Source organism: Ascidiella aspersa, chromosome 6 (genome assembly GCF_963924565.1).
Source record: "Ascidiella aspersa chromosome 6, kaAscAspe10.2, whole genome shotgun sequence".
Taxonomy (NCBI): domain Eukaryota; kingdom Metazoa; phylum Chordata; class Ascidiacea; order Phlebobranchia; family Ascidiidae; genus Ascidiella; species Ascidiella aspersa.
In genome coordinates, this window is record NC_139452.1 from 4,485,065 (window position 1) to 4,505,424 (window position 20,360).

Here is a 20,360-nt window from a genome sequence, read left to right on the forward strand (position 1 = left end):
TTATTGTTTAGCATTGGTCGGTGCATTACTTATACTGTCGCTAGTTTTAAAAATGTCCTTGGCAGATTTTCGGTTTTCTTCGGTCGGTAGGTGGCGCAAGGTGGGGTCATTTTGATCATCCAATCCTTCAACCAGGCAGCACTAAACACAAATAAATGCTGTACTAAGGCCCGCATCATGCCTTTAAGCACTTAAGACTTTGGTTCTCTATGATATTGTTTTAAGCCAAATTTATTTAACAGGGTCACTTGTTACTTTGACTTGGAAATGCTGGTATTTTAAAAAGAGATTAACTTGATTAATGAGAAGAAAAAGAAGCAGAAGTATTTCATGATTGAGTTTTCGCGCGTTATTTATAAAGACCTGGAATATATAACATCCTGTACTTCGAGAAGAACGGAGATACACCGGTCGAGGTGGGTTTGGAACAGAGCGTTAGGCTAATTGGTTAAGTACAGCTGACATAGCGGGTAAACGCAGTAGTAAGGCCCGGATCACGCCTTTCTATCGTGCTTTGTAAGCACGTGAGACTTGGAGCCCTATTTTAGGTTTAGAAATAGTTCTCAAACTTACAAACATTTAGAGAGAGTTAAGCAGGGCTGCGGAGTCGCACTCGGGACTCGGCACTCTAGAAGTCGTTTGTTTTTGCTGGAGTCGGAATCGGGACTCGAGTAAGACCTTGTAAAAGTACCCGATCCCGAGTCCGACATGCGCATGCGCAGTACCGAATTTTAAAACTGATATGGCGGCCAATTGGAAATTGTAAAGGTGGAATATTATATGGCGGAATATTTTCCAACCATGTATTGTGAGTGAATGAATTATATGACACCCCTAAGTGGATTGCTGAATAGCCACGTTATTTTAGTTACGTAAACTGGTGAAATGCAGGCTGTAGGCTAGAGTCTGGGCCGGACTCGGGACTCGACAAAATCGCACATTTGACCGGAGTCGGACTCGGGACTCGGGAGACGGACTCGGGTTTATTTTTTGGGCCGGAGTCGGACTCGGGTTATTTTTTGGGCCGGAGTCGGACTCGGGTTATTTTTAACCGACTTCGCAGCCCTGGGGTTAAGACCGGAGAAAAAAAGCAAAATTTGTTTTAACCGGGCCACTATTGAAATCTGAGTCGTCTGGACAAACTGGAATTATTTACAATTTGTTCTTTAGTATATGTGCTGGACAGGAATGACCGAAGTACGAACTTAGCTCAGGTTATTTTTTTCTTGTCTGGAGCCCCGGTTAAGTTGTGCAAGTCGCATTTTAGTGAATCATTATTTAGATGTTGGTGAGTGATTATTATCACTTTAATAACCCAACTCCAGCGACGCATTATATTTAAATAAACTTTTTGTTTTAATTTAAAGGTGAAACCTTAAAAATTGAAGCAAAGCATCTTGAACGTTTAGAGTAGGCCTATTTTTTTATTCATACGTTAAAATATTTTTTTTATTTCAACGTTAAAAATGTTAACTACTTATATATTATTGGCTTTGATATTTCTACTCTTTCGTTATTGGGTTAGGCGATTTTCGTGTAAAACGTTTTCTAGTAGTTTAGTTTTATAGCTTACGTTGATGTGTAACTCTAGCGACGAGAGTATTGACTGTCGACCGGCCTCGCTGAAATTGCATCCATAAACCAGCAAGCGTGTGATGTTCGGCAGACATAACGCAAGGTTTAGTGCAGTTTCGTCTCCAATAGGGTTGTTTGAAAGCTCTAATAAAGCCATCTGCGAAAACAAGAAACATAACCAACTTTTTAATACTACGAGTTCCTAATTCGAGAATGTACGACACATTGAATAACATTATGATGGAAAACAGTGTTTTCTCTAATTTAGCTTCATACTATAGGCAAACCATTGCTGCATGGAGCATAAATATTTTGTTATGAGTTAACAGAGTCCTGAATAAACTACAAACATGGCTGATTAACAAAACTATCACAACTTGGGTTGTCCGATACTTAAACATCTTATTTCGATAGCCAAAAATATGGAGAAAAAGTTTTGCGATTCAAATGTCGTCCCGAATCTGTGTAGGCCTATTATGTTACTGAAGTGTGTTTTGGCCTAATTTGTAACATGGTATATTCCAAAGGGTGTTTCTCGCGCACATTTAAAAACGGCTGTTTTGGCAAATTAAACGATATAAAGGTGTTTTGCGTGAATCAATAACGTCTTTGTTATATAGCTTAGGTATAAAAGTTAGTTACTTTATTACGTCAAGTTAAGATGTAGCGCTGTGACGTCACGTTATGACGCAACTTTGTGGTGTTGTGTCTGAAAAAAATCATACACATAAAAAATCCTGTATTAGTGCTCGTTTAATACGTTATGCAAAAGTACAATTCTACATGAACTGGTTGTACGACCAAATGATGTCAGACATTTTGGGTTACATCAACTTACAGGCACTCTTCGTTGAAAAACAGCCTGACACAGAAGCTTCAGAGAACTGTCGGACAAGTTGCAAGACCTCATTGAAAGTGACTTGATGTTCGAAATACAGTTGGACAGCAACCTGGCACCGCTATCGTGAAGGTCGTTTTCGCTTACCACAAGCCAAACCATCTGGAAAGTTAAACAGAACCTCTTTTATAAAGTAAAGATTGCACTAATACAATCAAAAATATAATTAAACATATATAGTTTAAAAAAAAGAGTAACTGCATCAATTTGACATGAGTGAAGAGTACCGGTAATAACATGTTTTAACTTTTTTGTTTACAAATGACTTATACGTTATATAATAAAAAGGTGTTCTGTAAAGTGTAAAGTACATCATCCAGCGGATTCTAGCCTTTATTCGCTTAAGGCTTACTTTAGCGGTTCATCGTTCGTTTACTTCATCGTTCGTTTACTGCTTTAAGCTTTACTTAAAGCACTAATACAGTTTTTCGTATTAAATAGATTTTCTGCAAGCAATGCCAGACTAGAATACACTAGTCTGCGTTGAGGCTAGACCTCGCTTTACCGACCGAGCTACGCAGGCTTAGTGGAAGCTGGTACAGAGTTCAACATAGACATGTCCTTGTCTGCTGCATCCTGCAAGTCGCACTGACCAACGATAATGGCACATGTTACTAGTAATAGAATAACAGGTGCCTTCAGTATGGTTTATCATAATCAATCGGCCTAATTAGAATCACTATACAAGCTAGGCGAGGTTAAAATTAGCGTGTGGTGAGGTTCGAACTCAAGACCTCGGCAATACCGGGACGGTCTTTATGCGGATACAGGCTTGATGGATTTATTTATCATGTCAAACACCTACCGGATTTTGCATTGTTGCAATGTTCCGTGTAAATTTCACGAGATCACTTCCAACAAATTTGCAGTCCGTAACGATTAGAACTTCCACATTCGCAACGCTGTCCGCGATGTAGTCCAAACCTTCTTTTCCCAAGTTATTTCCCGCTATGTTCAACCACTTAAGCTGCATATACACATTTTTATAATCACATAACTTTGTATAGGTATTTTTAAAAGCAACGATCGGCAGGTAAATTTAAATTCATTTAAACGACTTAAATAAATGTTTTAGAAAACATGATAATTTACATTTGATTGAACCAGTTCAGGTAAAAAATGTAAACGACTGGAATGGTTTCACACTATTTTTTAGAATGAAAGGGTCATTTTAAGTTTTGCAAAAAACACATTTCTTATTGTACGTTACATTATTTCTATGTGAAGTAAGTTTATGTGTGCCCTTACCTGGGTCATAATGACTTAAGTTAATGGATTTTGGCTTAAGTGCACTAAAGTCACTGTTTTTAAATGACTTGACTAGACTTAAATCTGTTTGACAAGTGACTTGACTTGGACTTCGTCATTGTGTCAAATTACTTGGGTTTAAGTTAAAAGTGTTGTCGTCAAATATTTTTTTATACATTTATTTTTTTTTTTTATTGATTTATTTATATCATTTTTGCATGTCAAACCGTTTACTTGCCAACTGTTAAGGCTGGTTCACACTAGACGCGTCTAGCGTTAACGTAAGACGTTTTAAAAAAACGCTTTCTGTTGCGGGAAAGTTGAAATATTTCAACTTTGACGCTTTCGGTTAGAAGCGAGGAAACTTGCCGTTAACGCTGGCGACGCTTTATGTGTGAACTGGGCGACGTTAGCCATTAGACGCCAGACGCTAACGCTAGACGTCAACGCGTCTAGTGTGAACCAGCCTTTACGATTTTGTTAAGTTTTGTAGAGGTAAAGCTCTGTTTTAGACGAGGTTACCAATTTTAAAAGTTAAATGTTATATTTTTATGTATAAATAACTTGACTGAGATTCAAGTCATATAAGCCCCTAGAATCTCGTGTTACCTTTTTGTTTGATAACTGGATCGCATCAGTTAGTGGTTTAATGTCGCGACCGTTGATTTGACAGAAGTCGGTCGATATGATTTCTATGTGATGGATACAACTCGCCAAGTATCGAATCTCGTTTGGTCCAAAGTGGTCTTCTCCCATACCAAGCCACTTGAGCTGAAATAGATTTGTTTGATTCATCGTAAATATTAGGTCTGAGTCGTTTGACCAACTGGAAATATTTTGGTAAACACTCAGGCACCAAAAAAAATACTCGGCTCTGAAAATTTATTTAACCAAGATAAAAATCAAACCAGCATAATAATTTATTGAATGCGTTCGGTAATTTAATGATTTTCATCCGGTGAGTAGAATAATTCTATCATCCGGTGAGTAGGATAACTAGTAAAAATTATATAAATTTGTAGTTACTGGCTCTCGACGGGCAGAAATGCTGTTTGTCAAATATCGAAGTCCTTCAGTTGATATCTGCATATTCCGAACCGTCAGTCTTGTAATCTTTTTTAGACATTTGGTAAAATATAGCAAGCCATCGTTTATTTGGTTTCCACTAATATCAAGAAGACTGATCTAAAGAGTATAGAAAAAAAGTGTTTACTTCTCTGTTTCCGCACGAAAAAAATGTATGAACTAGACCTGTTCTTTTTTTATAAAATGCATTTTCAGATAACACACTGTAAAACCACTTCAAGTGGTTTAAAATCATAAATAGCAGCCAGCGCTGCGGAGTCGGAGTCGGACTCGGGACTCGGAACTCGAGGAGTCGGTTCGTTTTGCTGGAGTCGGACTCGGGACTCGGGACTCGGGACTCGAGTATAACCACGTAAAACTACCCGAGTCCCGAGTCCGACATCGCATGCGCAGTCCGAAATTTTAAAACTGATTTGACGGCCAACTGGAAATTGTTAAAATGGAATAGCATATGGTGAAATATTTCCAAACCATATATCGTGAGTGAATGAATTATACGACACCCCTGTACGTAGATTGCTGAATATCCACGTTATTTTAGTTACGTTAATTGGTGAAATACAGGCTGTAGAGTCAGGGCCGGTTAGGGACTCGACGAAATCGCACTTTTGCCCGGAGTCGGACTCGGGTTTATTTTAAACCGACTCCACAGCCCTGATAGCAGCTTCAATAATAATTTTTAAACGGTCATAGCAGTATCCAACCCATTTGAGGTAAATTAAAATGCTGTTAAATAATCCATTCAGGTCAAACATTAAGGTGGTAATCTTCAGTGTAACTTGGATAACCATTTACTAAAACCTAAATGATAAACTACTGTATTTATATCAATCTCTTTGAATTGTATGTTTACCTTAATAAAACATTATTTTCTTAAAAATCGCGGCGAACCGTTTAAAAAAGGAATATTATGTAGCTCTAAATATGACCAATATAAATTAGAACCAGATAAATTAAACCACCATTCGATACCGTGTGGTAGTATAGATACTTCCAATACCAGGGCGGGAGCAATGACGAACTGATACCAAATTAATATAAGAAGTTTAGCCATGGTTTGCGATTCCTGACTTCAAAGGTTAATTTATTAATGGAGGTTAACTTAAATTCCTAAAGCTAAAGCAAGTTTTTGTCAATTAACCGGGAAAAATTCCCTCTGAAAGTTTAAATTTTATCAATTTTGCTTGTTTGAGTGTAGCAATGGTGTAATTCAGTATCGGATGGTATCGGATGGTATCGGATCGCATCGGATCGTATCGGATCGTATCGCGGTACCTTTTGCCTAAAATATCAAATATCGTTATCGAAATTAAACTTCTAGTTTTGACATCTCTAACCATCTCTTACAGGGGTTGTCCGAGCTATCAGAGCATCCGTGATGATCCCAATCATTTGACTTGTGAGGTTGCACGATTCAAAACTGAGCTCTTTCATGTGTGGAATCTGTCGAGCCAAATTTTCCAAATCTCTCTCGTCAAGCTTTGCGGTGCTGATGTGAAAGTTAAATATCTGTAAAAGATGTGCATGAAAAAAACATTTTGACTCTGCTGAGCATTTGTTCTTTTCTGAGCATTTCACACCATGCGAAAACTATAGCTTATACATTTAAAACATGGGTAGAAGTTAAAAGATTACTGTACCTTTCCTTTGACGGATTCCAGAAACATTTTCAATCCATGTCCTATGAAGGTGACTGGTTGACGGTAATGCCCAACAAAAATAGTCACTTGCTTTGCAGTTTGTTGCAGAATGTGGCACAAATATATGACGTCACTGGGTAAGATGGTTCTTCTGAGCACGATTTCGCCAGGAATGGTGTCGACAATGATTTGTGTGATTACTGGATCCTTCGATTCAAAGGCAAAACTACACAACTTTAGCAATCGGGTGTCGCTTGGCTGGTTTAAGATAGCAGTTCTTTGTATACGACAATTGTAGTCTGTTAGATTAAACAGCGGGATAGTGAAATCCTGTAGAGATCTGCTGTGTTCATAGGCCATTTCAGCACAGATTTCTTGCAGCGCTGATACCTGCGACTGGTAATGGGCTTCTTGGCCGGCCAGAGACGGAAAGATTCCAACGATTTTCTCGTGCACTTTTGGGTTCGCTAAACCAAAAAGGAATCTCATGACAACTTCCCATCGGTCACTTTTCAGTCGATTTTTTAAACCGTCGTTTATGTTTGTGAGGTTGGAGCGATACATAAGGCGGAGACCAGCAAAAAACTCCTGCCAGTTAAGGTGCGAAAAGAAATACCTTTTGCGTCCAGCCCAGATTCGAGATTCATTTTCGGCAACCTGCAGGTTAAGGAACAAATCGACCAGGTTAGATTGTATGTCATGTTTGGACAGGTCAACTTTGTCAAACAGATACTTTTGGTTGAACACACCAGCAAAGGCAAGTTCAAACAGCTTAAACAGCTCCGAGGGTTCTGCTTTGAAAAGCTTTGATTCCACACAGTCCTCCAGAAAAGAGGTAAATATATCTGCCATAGAGTAAACTCCGCCCCCATTGCGATGTTTTAAAGCATAGGGTGCAAATAACTTCAGAAATACTGGAACGAAACATAGGGCTTTGATGACTGGGTTCATCAAGAGCTGGCGGTTTATCTCATCAAACTCAGCTTGGTTTGAGCACATCCTCTTGAACAAAAGCTGTTGAGATTCTTGTCCTAATCCTAATGCTTTCACCACGAAATTCGGCTTAGATTTATCAGCTAGCTGATCAAATGCTTTTGGTCGCGAAATCACCATCTTGTGAGCATTTGTCAGAATGTGGCCAGAAGTAAGGTTCTTGAAGATGACATCTGGAGTTGTGGTTTCATAAAAGTTCATGGCTGGAGCATTTAACGAAAGATCAGCCATCTTTGCTTCATCCAGTGCGTCCATAATAATGTGAATATTTTGGGAGGCCGCTATATATTCCAAGAGTGCCTTGTCAGTGATTAAATCATGTTTCCAGTCGGGAATTGATGACATCAATAGGAATTGCAGGACGTTTATTTTTACTTTATAGTCGAAATCTCGCAGTGAAACATGGAAAACTATTGCATCTGGAACATTTTCGTATTCCTGAGTGACCAATTCTAAATGCTGATGTCCCAAAGTTGTTTTACCGATGCCTGCAATACCAACCACACCAACAATATTTCCATGTGTAGCAATATAACGCTGTCTTGCAATCTCGTTGATCGTGCGTCTTTGTGCTTCTTTTTCTGCCTCTCTTTTTGCCGCAGAGAATATTTCTTGAACAGAAAGAAAAACTGCTGCAGCATCCAGGATCCAGCCTTGTATCATCCCGCTTCTACCGAATTCTTCTTTAGTGTCACCTTTTTCGTGAATTAAGTCGATAGGAACTGGACGAAATTCGTGATTTCCGATCAGAGCCATGTTTCTCGTCCGAAGTTTTCGTCCTAATTCACCACCTACATCAATTTTAAATCGATATGTTACATTTTGATGCATTTGCCGGAATTGAAAACCTTGTCTCACAAAAGGGAAACCCCCCGAATAGCACATTAAGATGCGTCATTTCATCATCTGGTCAAAAATGCTTTTATCGAAAAACCATTAGGTTTTTTGGTGTTGAGACTCAAAAGGTCTAAAAATTGTATTATTGTTTATGCGACCGACTTGTCGCCTGAAAGTCAGTTGCAACTTGGTAAAACCAAACGTTTTAAAAAGCCGTTTATATGTTTCGTAGTAGCATTGCTAAAATGTTATAAAAAAAACGTTTAATTGACCGATTCAGTGAAAGGTGTATGTAAGTTGAATAGCGTCACACGTTTGACTGTACAATGCACGACAAGCAGGAATCGACCTCATACCGTTACACGCGGCTGTTCACACACAATCTTCACAAGAACAATTTCGCGTTGCGCTGAATGCCGCCACCTGAAGTGGCACTAAGGCAGTGGTTCTTAAACTTCTTTAACGCTGACCCCTAACATTGTTTTGGTGTTCGTAAACCACGGTCGGCGGTAAATGTTTGAAGATGACGCCATAAATTGACGTCTTAAAAAGGTAAAATTAGGAAATCTGCTGCTTTGGTCCAACTAGTGTGATACTGAAATGAAGTCGAAATGCATTTAAGACAGGGGTTCTTAAACTGGGGTCCGTCACCTAGCTTTAGGGGTCCATGAAAGCCTAATTGAAATATTAGTGTATATTTAAGAAGTGATCAATTTATCAAGCACAACAGTTAAATTAAAAATTAAACGGTATTGCACTCAATGCATTAAGACTCCATTTCACTTTCACATTTTTGGACCGAAATCAGCAGACTTATGAAGTCTATTTGTATTGTGACGTAAATTCGTGACGTCATTTAAAAAAAAATTGCCTATTGTGGTCCACGCGAGGCCAAAACAAAATTTAGGGGTCCACGGTAAAAAAAGTTTAAGAAGCCCTGATTTAAGAAGAAGGTGCCAAAACGTTTTTATAGCTTTATATTTTTTTAAATTCGTTTCACGAATTCACTATAAATTTTAAAAAATTAGTCCTTTATGGACCCCTATAACTGTTCCACGTACCCCTAAGGGGTCAACGAACACCAGTTTAACTGGCTGCAGTGGTTTGCCAATTGAGGTTGTAGTTTTTTGTGTCCAATAGGATAGCCTGCATTGTGTTAACGGCATTTTGAAAATTATAAAATGTAATAAACGACTGGGGATGCATTCTTTGGTAGACGCAGCCAAGTTCTTTTTCGCGTTACGCAGCGCCTTTCGTAAGGCGGAACTGATCTAAGATTCACGTCACACGAAAGTCGCACCACAACCTTTAGACTCGCGGCCCTCGTACAAAGCAGTAAAGGCGTCGCAATAACTTCCTCTTTACGCTTCAATAAACCTGTACAATGGCAAGCCTAGTGTCTGCTGGATCTACGTTTTTCGATTCGTGAAAGCAATTTGCCTCTATTCTCACAAAAGTACGCCACAGCGTTATAAAGTAAAGCACGTATCTGTTTTATTACATTCAGCTTGGTATCTATACAGAAGTAGGTATCATTTTGGACGTGTCGAATAACTCTTTATTCATTTTCAACAACTCTTTATTCATTTTGATGTTGAAAATGAATAAAGAGTTATTCGACACGTCCAAAATGACACCTACTTCTGTATGGGCTTTGATATTCTTATTACGTCTTACTACAACCTCCAACCATTATGCTCCAAAGCTTGGTATCTAAAATGTGTACAGAAACAAGACGTGGCTTAATAGTTCTACCCCCGAACGCGAATTCGCACGAAAGTTGTATGTAAGTACATTCGGGTGGACATCCTAAATATTGCGATTGTTATGCATTTCATTCACAATTTCGTTATAAATAGGCCTTTATAAATAGCTCTAGTTGTACAACTTAAACCTGTGGACAAACAGATACTGGACTACTGGTGCCATTTATGTGATACTGGATATAAAAATATTCTTACGTATCTTTTCGATGTCTGGCCGGTCTTCCGGGTTCTCCGAAAAATACTGATGTACGTCGCCATAAAATATCTGACAACAAAATGAAAAAAACGTGTTAAAGGGTTTATGAAAAAGCAAAAAAAACATGTTTAAGGGGCAACTGTCTGTAAAAGCATCTCAAGGTCACGTAACTGAATCAATGACTGAATTACCCCAAACCAAAGCTTAAGACAAGATTAATAGGCAGTATATAAACAACCAAAACATAAATTATACTAAGTTTCACATGTTTCTACTATAATACAATTTCTCAGTTTTTCACGTGGAACGTTTGCTAACATTTAAGCTTTTATTTAGGGCGGTGTCGAATAACTTACGTTTTCGCTACGGACTTCTGTAACTTTTTCATCTGGTTCATCTGGTTGTTGGATTCTTGGAAGGAAAAATGATCGAATGAAGGCAAAAATGTAAGCGAAAATGCGGCTTAGGATGCCCATCGTGAAACTGCACTTTAAAGGGTGCTTTCCCAAAAAATAAGTCTTTCGTTTCCTGGTATAAACAAGATAATTTTTACAGGGTATTGTTATTCCGGTACTTTCCAAAGCCCTAATAAGCATTTGCTAGGTGTGCCAATTCAAATCCATTAAGCCAATTCAAATCCATTAGATACTCTCGACATGTTCTCCCCAATGTTGGAAAAAACTGAATTACACCGCCGATTGTTTGTAGCATTTCCCCAGCTATACCATTAGTTTCGATAAAGTTCACAGGCAGGTGATTTTCATTGAACTTAATCTATAAAATAGGTAACTTTTCCTGTATTCCTAGGCGTAGACTATATATGCCACATTTAAACAGACACAGTATATTTTGAATTGTTATAGTCAAAAGACATCTTACTGAGTTATTTTACAGCTCGGCGACTAAGTGCTGTGTAAAACCATAATCATCCTGCCAGGATTTTTTTGATTTTTAGTCTTTTTCAAAATGATTTTTTCGTTTAAATGTTTCCAAATATTTTTGAAAAAATTAAAATGATGTAATAAAAACAATACAAATATTTTACTTGTAAATCAATTTAATGATGCACTATATAAAAATTATATTGAATGTTTCTTAAACTTTCAGTTATTCAAAGTTTCGTCATCGCTATTAGGCATTCTCAACGTTTGTTCGGGACCTACTTCGTAGCTTTGTAAGAAACGACTTTTAGGAAAAAAATACAAATGCAAAACTTTCCGAACAATAGATTTTTTTCAAACTTTCGGCAGTTCTAGAAGAAATGTTTCTTATTCAAACGACAAAGTCAAAAAAGTGACCCCATACCTGGTTACCCCAACATAATAAATTGTTCGGGGCCTATTTTCGCTTTTTTCATGATACGAGTTTTGGACGTAAAAAGAAGGCAATTTTTAAAAACTTTCCGAACAATAGATTTTTTTCAAACTCTTTGCAGATCTAGAAGAAATGTTCCTTATTCAAACGACAAAGTCAAAAAAGTGACCCCATACCTGGTTACCCCAACATAATAAATTGTTCGGGGCCTAATTTCGCTTTTTTCATGATACGAGTTTTAGACGTAAAAAGAAGGCAATTTTTAAAAACTTTCCGAACAATAGATTTTTTTCAAACTCTTTGCAATTCTAGAATAAATGTTCCTTATTCAAACGACAAAGTCAAAAAAGTGACCCCATACCTGGTTACCCCAACATAATAAATTGTTCGGGGCCTATTTTCGCTTTTTTCATGATACGAGTTTTAGACGTAAAAAGAAGGCAATTTTTAAAAACTTTCCGAACAATAGATTTTTTTCAAACTTTCGGCAGTTCTAGAAGAAATGTTCCTTATTCAAACGACAAAGTCAAAAAAGTGACCCCATACCTGGTTACCCCAACATAATAAATTGTTCGGGGCCCATTTTCGCTTTTTTCATGATACGAGTTTTGGACGTAAAAAGAAGGCAATTTTTAAAAACTTTCCGACCAATAGATTTTTTTCAAACTCTTTGCAGTTCTAGAAGAAATGTTCCTTATTCAAACGACAAAGTCAAAAAAGTGACCCCATACCTGGTTACCCCAACATAATAAATTGTTCGGGGCCTAATTTCGCTTTTTTCATGATACGAGTTTTAGACGTAAAAAGAAGGCAATTTTTAAAAACTTTCCGAACAATAGATTTTTTTCAAACTCTTTGCACTTATAGAATAAATGTTCCTGATTCAAACGACAAAGTCAAAAAAGTGACCCCATACCTGGTTACCCCAACATAATAAATTGTTCGGGGCCTATTTTCGCTTTTTTTATGATACGAGTTTTGGACGTAAAAAGAAGGCAATTTTTAAAAACTTTCCGAACAATAGATTTTTTTCAAACTCTTTGCAGTTCTAGAAGAAATGTTCCTTATTCAAACGACAAAGTCAAAAAAGTGACCCCATACCTGGTTACCCCAACATAATAAATTGTTCGGGGCCTAATTTCGCTTTTTTCATGATACGAGTTTTAGACGTAAAAAGAAGGCAATTTTTAAAAACTTTCCGAACAATAGATTTTTTCAAACTCTTTGCACTTCTAGAATAAATGTTCCTTATTCAATCGACAAAGTCAAAAAAGTGACCCCATACCTGGTTACCCCAACATAATAAATTGTTCGGGCCTATTTTCGCTTTTTTCATGATACGAGTTTTAGACGTAAAAAGAAGGCAATTTTTAAAAACTTTCCGAACAATAGATTTTTTTCAAACTTTCGGCAGTTCTAGAAGAAATGTTCCTTATTCAAACGACAAAGTCAAAAAAGTGACCCCATACCTGGTTACCCCAACATAATAAATTGTTCGGGGCCTATTTTCGCTTTTTTTATGATACGAGTTTTGGACGTAAAAAGAAGGCAATTTTTAAAAACTTTCCGAACAATAGATTTTTTTCAAACTCTTTGCACTTCTAGAATAAATGTTCCTTATTCAAACGACAAAGTCAAAAAAGTGACCCCATACCTGGTTACCCCAACATAATAAATTGTTCGGGGCCTATTTTCGCTTTTTTCATGATACGAGTTTTAGACGTAAAAAGAAGGCAATTTTTAAAAACTTTCCGAACAATAGATTTTTTTCAAACTTTCGGCAGTTCTAGAAGAAATGTTCCTTATTCAAACGACAAAGTCAAAAAAGTGACCCCATACCTGGTTACCCCAACATAATAAATTGTTCGGGGCCCATTTTCGCTTTTTTCATGATACGAGTTTTGGACGTAAAAAGAAGGCAATTTTTAAAAACTTTCCGAACAATAGATTTTTTTCAAACTCTTTGCAGTTCTAGAAGAAATGTTCCTTATTTAAACGACAAAGTCAAAAAAGTGACCACATACCTGGTTACCCCAACATAATAAATTGTTCGGGGCCTAATTTCGCTTTTTTCATGATACGAGTTTTAGACGTAAAAAGAAGGCAATTTTTAAAAACTTTCCGAACAATAGATTTTTTTCAAACTCTTTGCAGTTCTAGAAGAAATGTTCCTTATTCAAACGACAAAGTCAAAAAAGTGACCCCATACCTGGTTACCCCAACATAATAAATTGTTCGGGGCCTATTTTCGCTTTTTTCATGATACGAGTTTTAAACGTAAAAAGAAGGCAATTTTTAAAAACTTTCCGAACAATAGATTTTTTTCAAACTTTCGGCAGTTCTAGAAGAAATGTTCCTTATTCAAACGACAAAGTCAAAAAAGTGACCCCATACCTGGTTACCCCAACATAATAAATTGTTCGGGGCCTATTTTCGCTTTTTTTATGATACGAGTTTTGGACGTAAAAAGAAGGCAATTTTTAAAAACTTTCCGAACAATAGATTTTTTTCAAACTCTTTGCACTTCTAGAATAAATGTTCCTTATTCAAACGACAAAGTCAAAAAAGTGACCCCATACCTGGTTACCCCAACATAATAAATTGTTCGGGGCCTATTTTCGCTTTTTTCATGATACGAGTTTTAGACGTAAAAAGAAGGCAATTTTTAAAAACTTTCCGAACAATAGATTTTTTTCAAACTCTTTGCACTTATAGAATAAATGTTCCTTATTCAAACGACAAAGTCAAAAAAGTGACCCCATACCTGGTTACCCCAACATAATAAATTGTTCGGGGCCTAATTTTGCTTTTTTCATGATACGAGTTTTAGACGTAAAAAGAAGGCAATTTTTAAAAACTCTCCGAACAATAGATTTTTTTCAAACTCTTTGCACTTATAGAATAAATGTTCCTTATTCAAACGACAAAGCCAAAAAAGTGACCCCATACCTGGTTACCCCAACATAATAAATTGTTCGGGGCCTATTTTCGCTTTTTTCATGATACGAGTTTTAGACGTTAAAAGAAGGCAATTTTTTAAGCTCTGTTTTAATTTATCATTTTTTTCAATTACGACTTGTCATTAGTTTTATGTGCTTTTATAATGGTAATTTACAAAAAAAACATTTTCAATAAATATTTGCTTTTGTATTTTGTGGAGAAAATTTGTTAAATATTACAACAAGGAAATTCCCGATTAATTAATAATTTTTCTGCTAAAAACTTTAGGCGCGACAAGTAAAGATAAATTGCATTATTACTTTTGTTATATTAAAACATGATAAATATTAAATAGGAGTTAAAATTAAAACACTCAAATTCATTAATATTTTTGCCTAATTTATTTGCCTAATTTATATTTTTCTACTATACGAACCATAAAGGAAGCTTTAGAAAGCGAAACGCGAAAGTGTTTACATAACCTGATTAAGCCTGACCTGATCTTCTTTTATTTCGTGATTTTCGCCATGTTGTAAAAGAGTTTGCTACGATGTTTGCCCTGCTGTAAAACACCCTTTTTCATATGTTCTTATTCAATCATGTTTTATTCGCAATTAACAATGTGCATACGATTTAACAAAACATACGCCATATAAAAATACTTTTTTACGTGCATTATAAATTAAAATGTTTAGTTTGGCGATGTTTCTTTGCTGAAAATGATAGCAACCAGTTGGTTTGACTTTGCGGGAAACAACTGGTCGCATAAGATGTTATTGAACCCGCACAAAAGGAAACACCAGCTTGGTTCATAGAACGTTTCCGATGATCTTTCAGCAGACCCAAATGTCCCATGGACTGTCCTGATTGCCGCCAATCCATTGTTCTTAGGTAGTTGACGGCGCACGTAGTAATTCTTTTAAGACAGGTAGCTTGGCATGTACGTTGTTATTGGTTGAAGCAAGTAGCGATGTTTAGGGGTGGCTGTCAGGAAACATCGAACACTGTATCCAACTACTTTTGTCATCAGTTCTTGAGCTACAAAAGCAATTTTTTCCGGCAGTTTTTTGTTTCTTACACTCGCTTTTACAATATTAAAACATGCTTAATATAAAACAGGCATTAAAATGATAACAGTCAAATGGATTTATTTTATCGGATAATAATCAGATGATGTAAGTTTTTGTATTTCCTATATCTCGTATTCATGCCGTTACCGATACCCGATATTTTTTGCAAAACGTACAGACACCCCAACCGATACCAAATGATTTCATTACTTTAAGCAAATTGATGCTATCACAGAAAGTAACAACGATTATTTTAGCACGTTTTATTAACAACTTCAGCTTTTTAAGTGCAGCCAAATTATTCAAAGACAACAAAGATAGTAAATAATTAAAGTTTTGGAAATGGGTTCAGATTTCTCAAAGCTTCAAAGTGACCTGCCATGAAACCGCTCTCATTGGCCATATTATATGTAAGTGGCTTCCAACCAAGCTTTTTGGAAGCTTCCATATAACAGATATTACAGGCAATCATTTCATAACGTATAAAGGCCTCGTTTACTAAAACTAAACGGAGATACGTATTAGCATTTTTCTTCGCTTGGTTTGCAAAATTCTGAAAAACTGAACCCTCGTGTAAATCAACTTTTAGCTCTAGTCCGCACATATATTTAGAAAAAATTGCTTGCTCCACATTACAAACCCTTAGACGATATCTATTTGTACAAAAATGGCTTTGCATGTAGCTCCACAGAAAATTATGTTGTCCCTCATTTAAACTGCCTTCGTATAATTTCGAAGTTAAATTGATAAATCTCAAATACGACATGCGCTCGTTAATAAATAACTGGTGGCGGCAGCATTCATAAACGTTTTCCGCTTCCAATTTTGGTGTGTTAATCATCGTTATAATTTGTTCAGTAACTTCCGAAAAACGTTTTTTTATTTCCATGTGGACTTTCACAGAAAAGTGTTCTAACGCCAATTCTTCAAAATTAAAAGAAATGTTTTCTGTAACGTATTGGGTACTCATTTGCATGTCTTCGGCACTTGGTATTTTTCGTTTTTTCGCTTTATCACTGTTATAGTTCGCGGCATCTCGTCATCGCTGCTTTCCCAGGTGCTCTCGATTAGTCTTGAAATTTTTCGAGGCTTACTGATGCAATTCTCAGGGGATCTTATACCAGAAGACATACAAGTGTTTGCTTTATCGCCAACAGATGAATTATTTGGTAAAGAGTCTTTTAAAATATGCGAAGCGCTTTGTTCACTATCATATTCACCGGGTTCGGTGTTGATTAATAAAGGCATTTCACCTGTGGGTGGAGGACAAACAACGGTCGTTTCTAAACTTAATACTTTTTTATAAATAAAAAAAAACGCCATTTCGTGTCAAAGTTGGTTCAATTAATGTTCTACTAGTCAAGTTAACTAATTCGTCATTGTATACAAATACACCGTTCTCGCAAAAATGATAGGTAATGTAGTGACCACTGTTAACGCGATCTCCAAGTAAATTGCTTTTACGTTAATACAGTTTGGGACAAAGGGATAGGAGTGCCAAACAATAATTTGATAAAATTATGTCAAGTAAAACGCTAGAGATACAGATTCGTGAGACTTCTGCTATATAGGCTTAACTTTTAAACTCTGAATTTTGAGAGCGTAACATTTGGTTTTGGCACGGCAATCCAGTCAGTGTAGTTAAAATAAACTTAAATTCTCTTGTTTTGGCATAACATATTAAAAAAAAGAATTTACCTCAGGATCAATAATCTGACGTCCATTGCTGTCTGTCAAGAGCAACACCGACTGAACCCTGCATAGCCTGACGAAGATAACCAGTCTCTTTTCCACAAACTCCCTTTGGAAATTTAACAAATTTAACCATTTTCTCCCGATATAACTTAGTTTTTAGGAGGTGCTACAAATAAAGAAATATGTAAAATACATTTGGACAAACTTTGTTTGCTGGGTATAAATAAATATATAATCATGGTGCGACGTAAACTGTATTCTCTCCACAAGGCCAATAAAAACTAACACACAAAGCAAACTGGACATAATCCTTAATAAATCGATTATTGTCTTAAAATAGGCCACGCTTAAATCGTTCAGCTGGGCGTTCTAGCTATGGGGTCATCAAAATGGTTTTACTGCATTGTTAAATAAGGTGTATTCTAGCAATACTGAATAACTAAAAACAATCTATTGTACGGAAAACTATTTTATTTGTCTTTACTTTTATGCTGCGGAACCAAGTTATGCCAAAAAATATTATTTTTAATTCACATAAAAATCCTTCCTCGTCTTTCCCTGCAAATATAACTATTGATACAACCGAACATTAAACAAATAACTTAACTTCAAATGAACTATGCTGATCTACGTCGCTGACGTCAAATAACAATACGAGCCGCGTAATGCGAGCGGTGGTTACCCCTATGACAAAGCGTTTCGGCGGCGTGTGGCCCAGCGGGATATGCGCATAGAAAATGTCTAGCGAAGCGCCTTGTTGCATTCCTTCAACAATGTAGAACTAAGTTTCGCCAATTTATAAAATAGGCCACCCTTAGACCGTTCAGCTGGGCTTGCTAGGTATGGGGTCATCAAAACGACTTTACAGCATTGTCGACTAAGATGTAAACTAGCAATACTGAATACTTGAAAAAAATCTATTGCCCGGAAAGTTATTAAAAATTGCTCTGATTTTGACAAAAATTCCAAAAAAAATAAAACGACATATCTTGAAGTGTGTAATACACGAAAACTAGTTTTGGCGTCAGTTTTTAAATTGTACGTTGTTATTTTTTAAGTTTGATTCTTACGATGCTGAAAAAATTATAAAACTCTATGGACTGGAAAGTTCTTAAAACCGTCGTTGATTTGACCCTCTAAAACGCTGTTTTGAAAAGTTACAAAACACGCCAAGCTTAAATCGTTCAGCTGGGCGTTCTAGTTATGGGGTCATCAAAATGATTATCCAGCATTGTCGACTAAGATTTAAACTAGCAATACTGAATAATTTAAAAAAATCTATTGCTCGGAAAGTTATTAAAAATCGCTCTAATTTTGACAAAAATTCCAAAAAATATAAAACGACATATCTTGAAGTGTGTAATACTCGAAAACTAGTTTTGGCGTCAGTTTTTAAATTGTAGGTTGTTATTTTATAAGTTTGATTGTTACGATGCCGAAAAAATTAAAAAACTCTATGGATTGGAAAGTTGTTAAAACCGCCATTGATTTGACCCTCTAAAACGCTGTTTCGTAAAGTGATAAAACAGGTCAAGCTTAAATCGTTCAGCTGCGCGTTCTAGTTATGGGGTCATCAAAATGACTTTACAGCATTGTCGACTAAGATGTATTCTAGCAATACTAAATAATTTAAAAAAATCTATTGCTCGGAAAGTTATTAAAAATCGCTCTGATTTTGACAAAAATTCCAAAAAAAATAAAACGACATATCTTGAAGTGTGTAATACTCGAAAACTAGTTTTGGCGTAAATTTTTTAAAATGTAGGTTGTTATTTTTTAAGTTTGATTCTTACGATGCTGAAAAAATTATAAAACTTTATGGACTGGAAAGTTCTTAAAACCGTCGTTGATTTGACCCTTTAAAACGCTGTTTTAAAAAGTGATAAAACAGGTCAAGCTTAAATCGTTCAGTTAGACGTTCTAGCTATGGGGTCATCAAAATGACTTTACAGCATTGTCGACTAAGATGTATTCTAGCAATCCTAAAAAGTTAAAAACAGTCTATTGTTAGAAAACTATTTTATTTGTCTTTACTTTTATGCTGCACAACCAAGTTATGTCAAAAAATATTATTTTAAATCACATAAAAATCCTTCCTCGTCTTCCCCTGTAAATATAACTATTACTACAACCGAACATTAAATTCTGGTCGTCCTGCTTTCGTGCAAACAAATAACTTAACTTCAAATGAACTATGCTGATCTACGTCGCTGACGTCAAATAACAATACGAGCCGCGTAATGCGAGCGGTGGTTACCCCTATGACAAAGCGTCTCGGCGGCGTGTGGCCCAGCGGGATATGCGCATAGAAAATGTCTAGCGAAGCGACTTGTTGCATTCCTTCAACAATGTAGAACCAAGTTTCGCCAATTAATAAAATAGGCCACCCTTAGACCGTTCTGCTGGGCGTTCTAGGTATGGGGTCATCAAAATGACTTTACAGCATTGTCGACTAAGATGTAAACTAGCAATACTGAATAATTGAGCGGTGGTTACTCCTATGACAAAGCGTCGCGGCGTCGTGTTGACCAGCGGGATATGCGCATAGAAAATGACTAGTGAAGAGCCTTGTTGTGTTAAGAATGAAACCCAAGAAAAATAATAAAACATAAAAACTTGCACCAGGCAACCTGTCAATCAATCAATATCGCTACCATGGTGTAAACGAAGTTATAAATCGTCTGTTCGGCTGTAATATTGCATCAGAACCTAATCACTAAAAATATTGAAAACAAGCATACGTTAACCAACTTATATAATTGTGAAATAGTTAAATGAAAAAGACTTTGGATTAGAGATGGAAACAATTGTTGCTGAAGTATAAGATAATCTGTGGCGCGACGGGCCATCCGGTCAATTTCGAACAATAAGGTTTTATCAGTCAGCTTCAGCGACGTGAAGATAGCCGGAAACGACGAACCCTTTTTGTTCATGGTGTAATGACCTTGGCTGAGTCGGAAGGATGCGATGAACCATTTTTGTAAAAGTGCGGTTTTAGGGTTCTAGGAGTTAACAATTATCTCAGTTAATTCCGTGTTGAAGTTCAAGCGCATGCTCTGGCAGAGTCGACCAGATAAATTTCACTTGAAAAACATAAATAAC

General features: G+C 36.5%; 1 protein-coding gene across 1 annotated transcript; it reads right to left on the bottom strand.

The window, feature by feature from the left end:
- On the bottom strand, window positions 1-11,076 carry LOC146139267 (NACHT, LRR and PYD domains-containing protein 3-like). The gene is made up of 9 exons (XM_083391779.1): window positions 10,596-11,076; window positions 10,239-10,308; window positions 6,448-8,231; window positions 6,155-6,316; window positions 4,331-4,492; window positions 3,279-3,440; window positions 2,414-2,575; window positions 1,574-1,732; window positions 1-141 (listed from the first exon to the last, which is right to left on the bottom strand). Exons 1-9 carry the CDS (start codon window positions 10,833-10,835, stop codon window positions 1-3), a joined length of 3,042 nt encoding a protein of 1,013 aa, XP_083247905.1. The 5' UTR covers window positions 10,836-11,076.
- Between the last annotated feature and the right edge of the window lie 9,284 nt (window positions 11,077-20,360).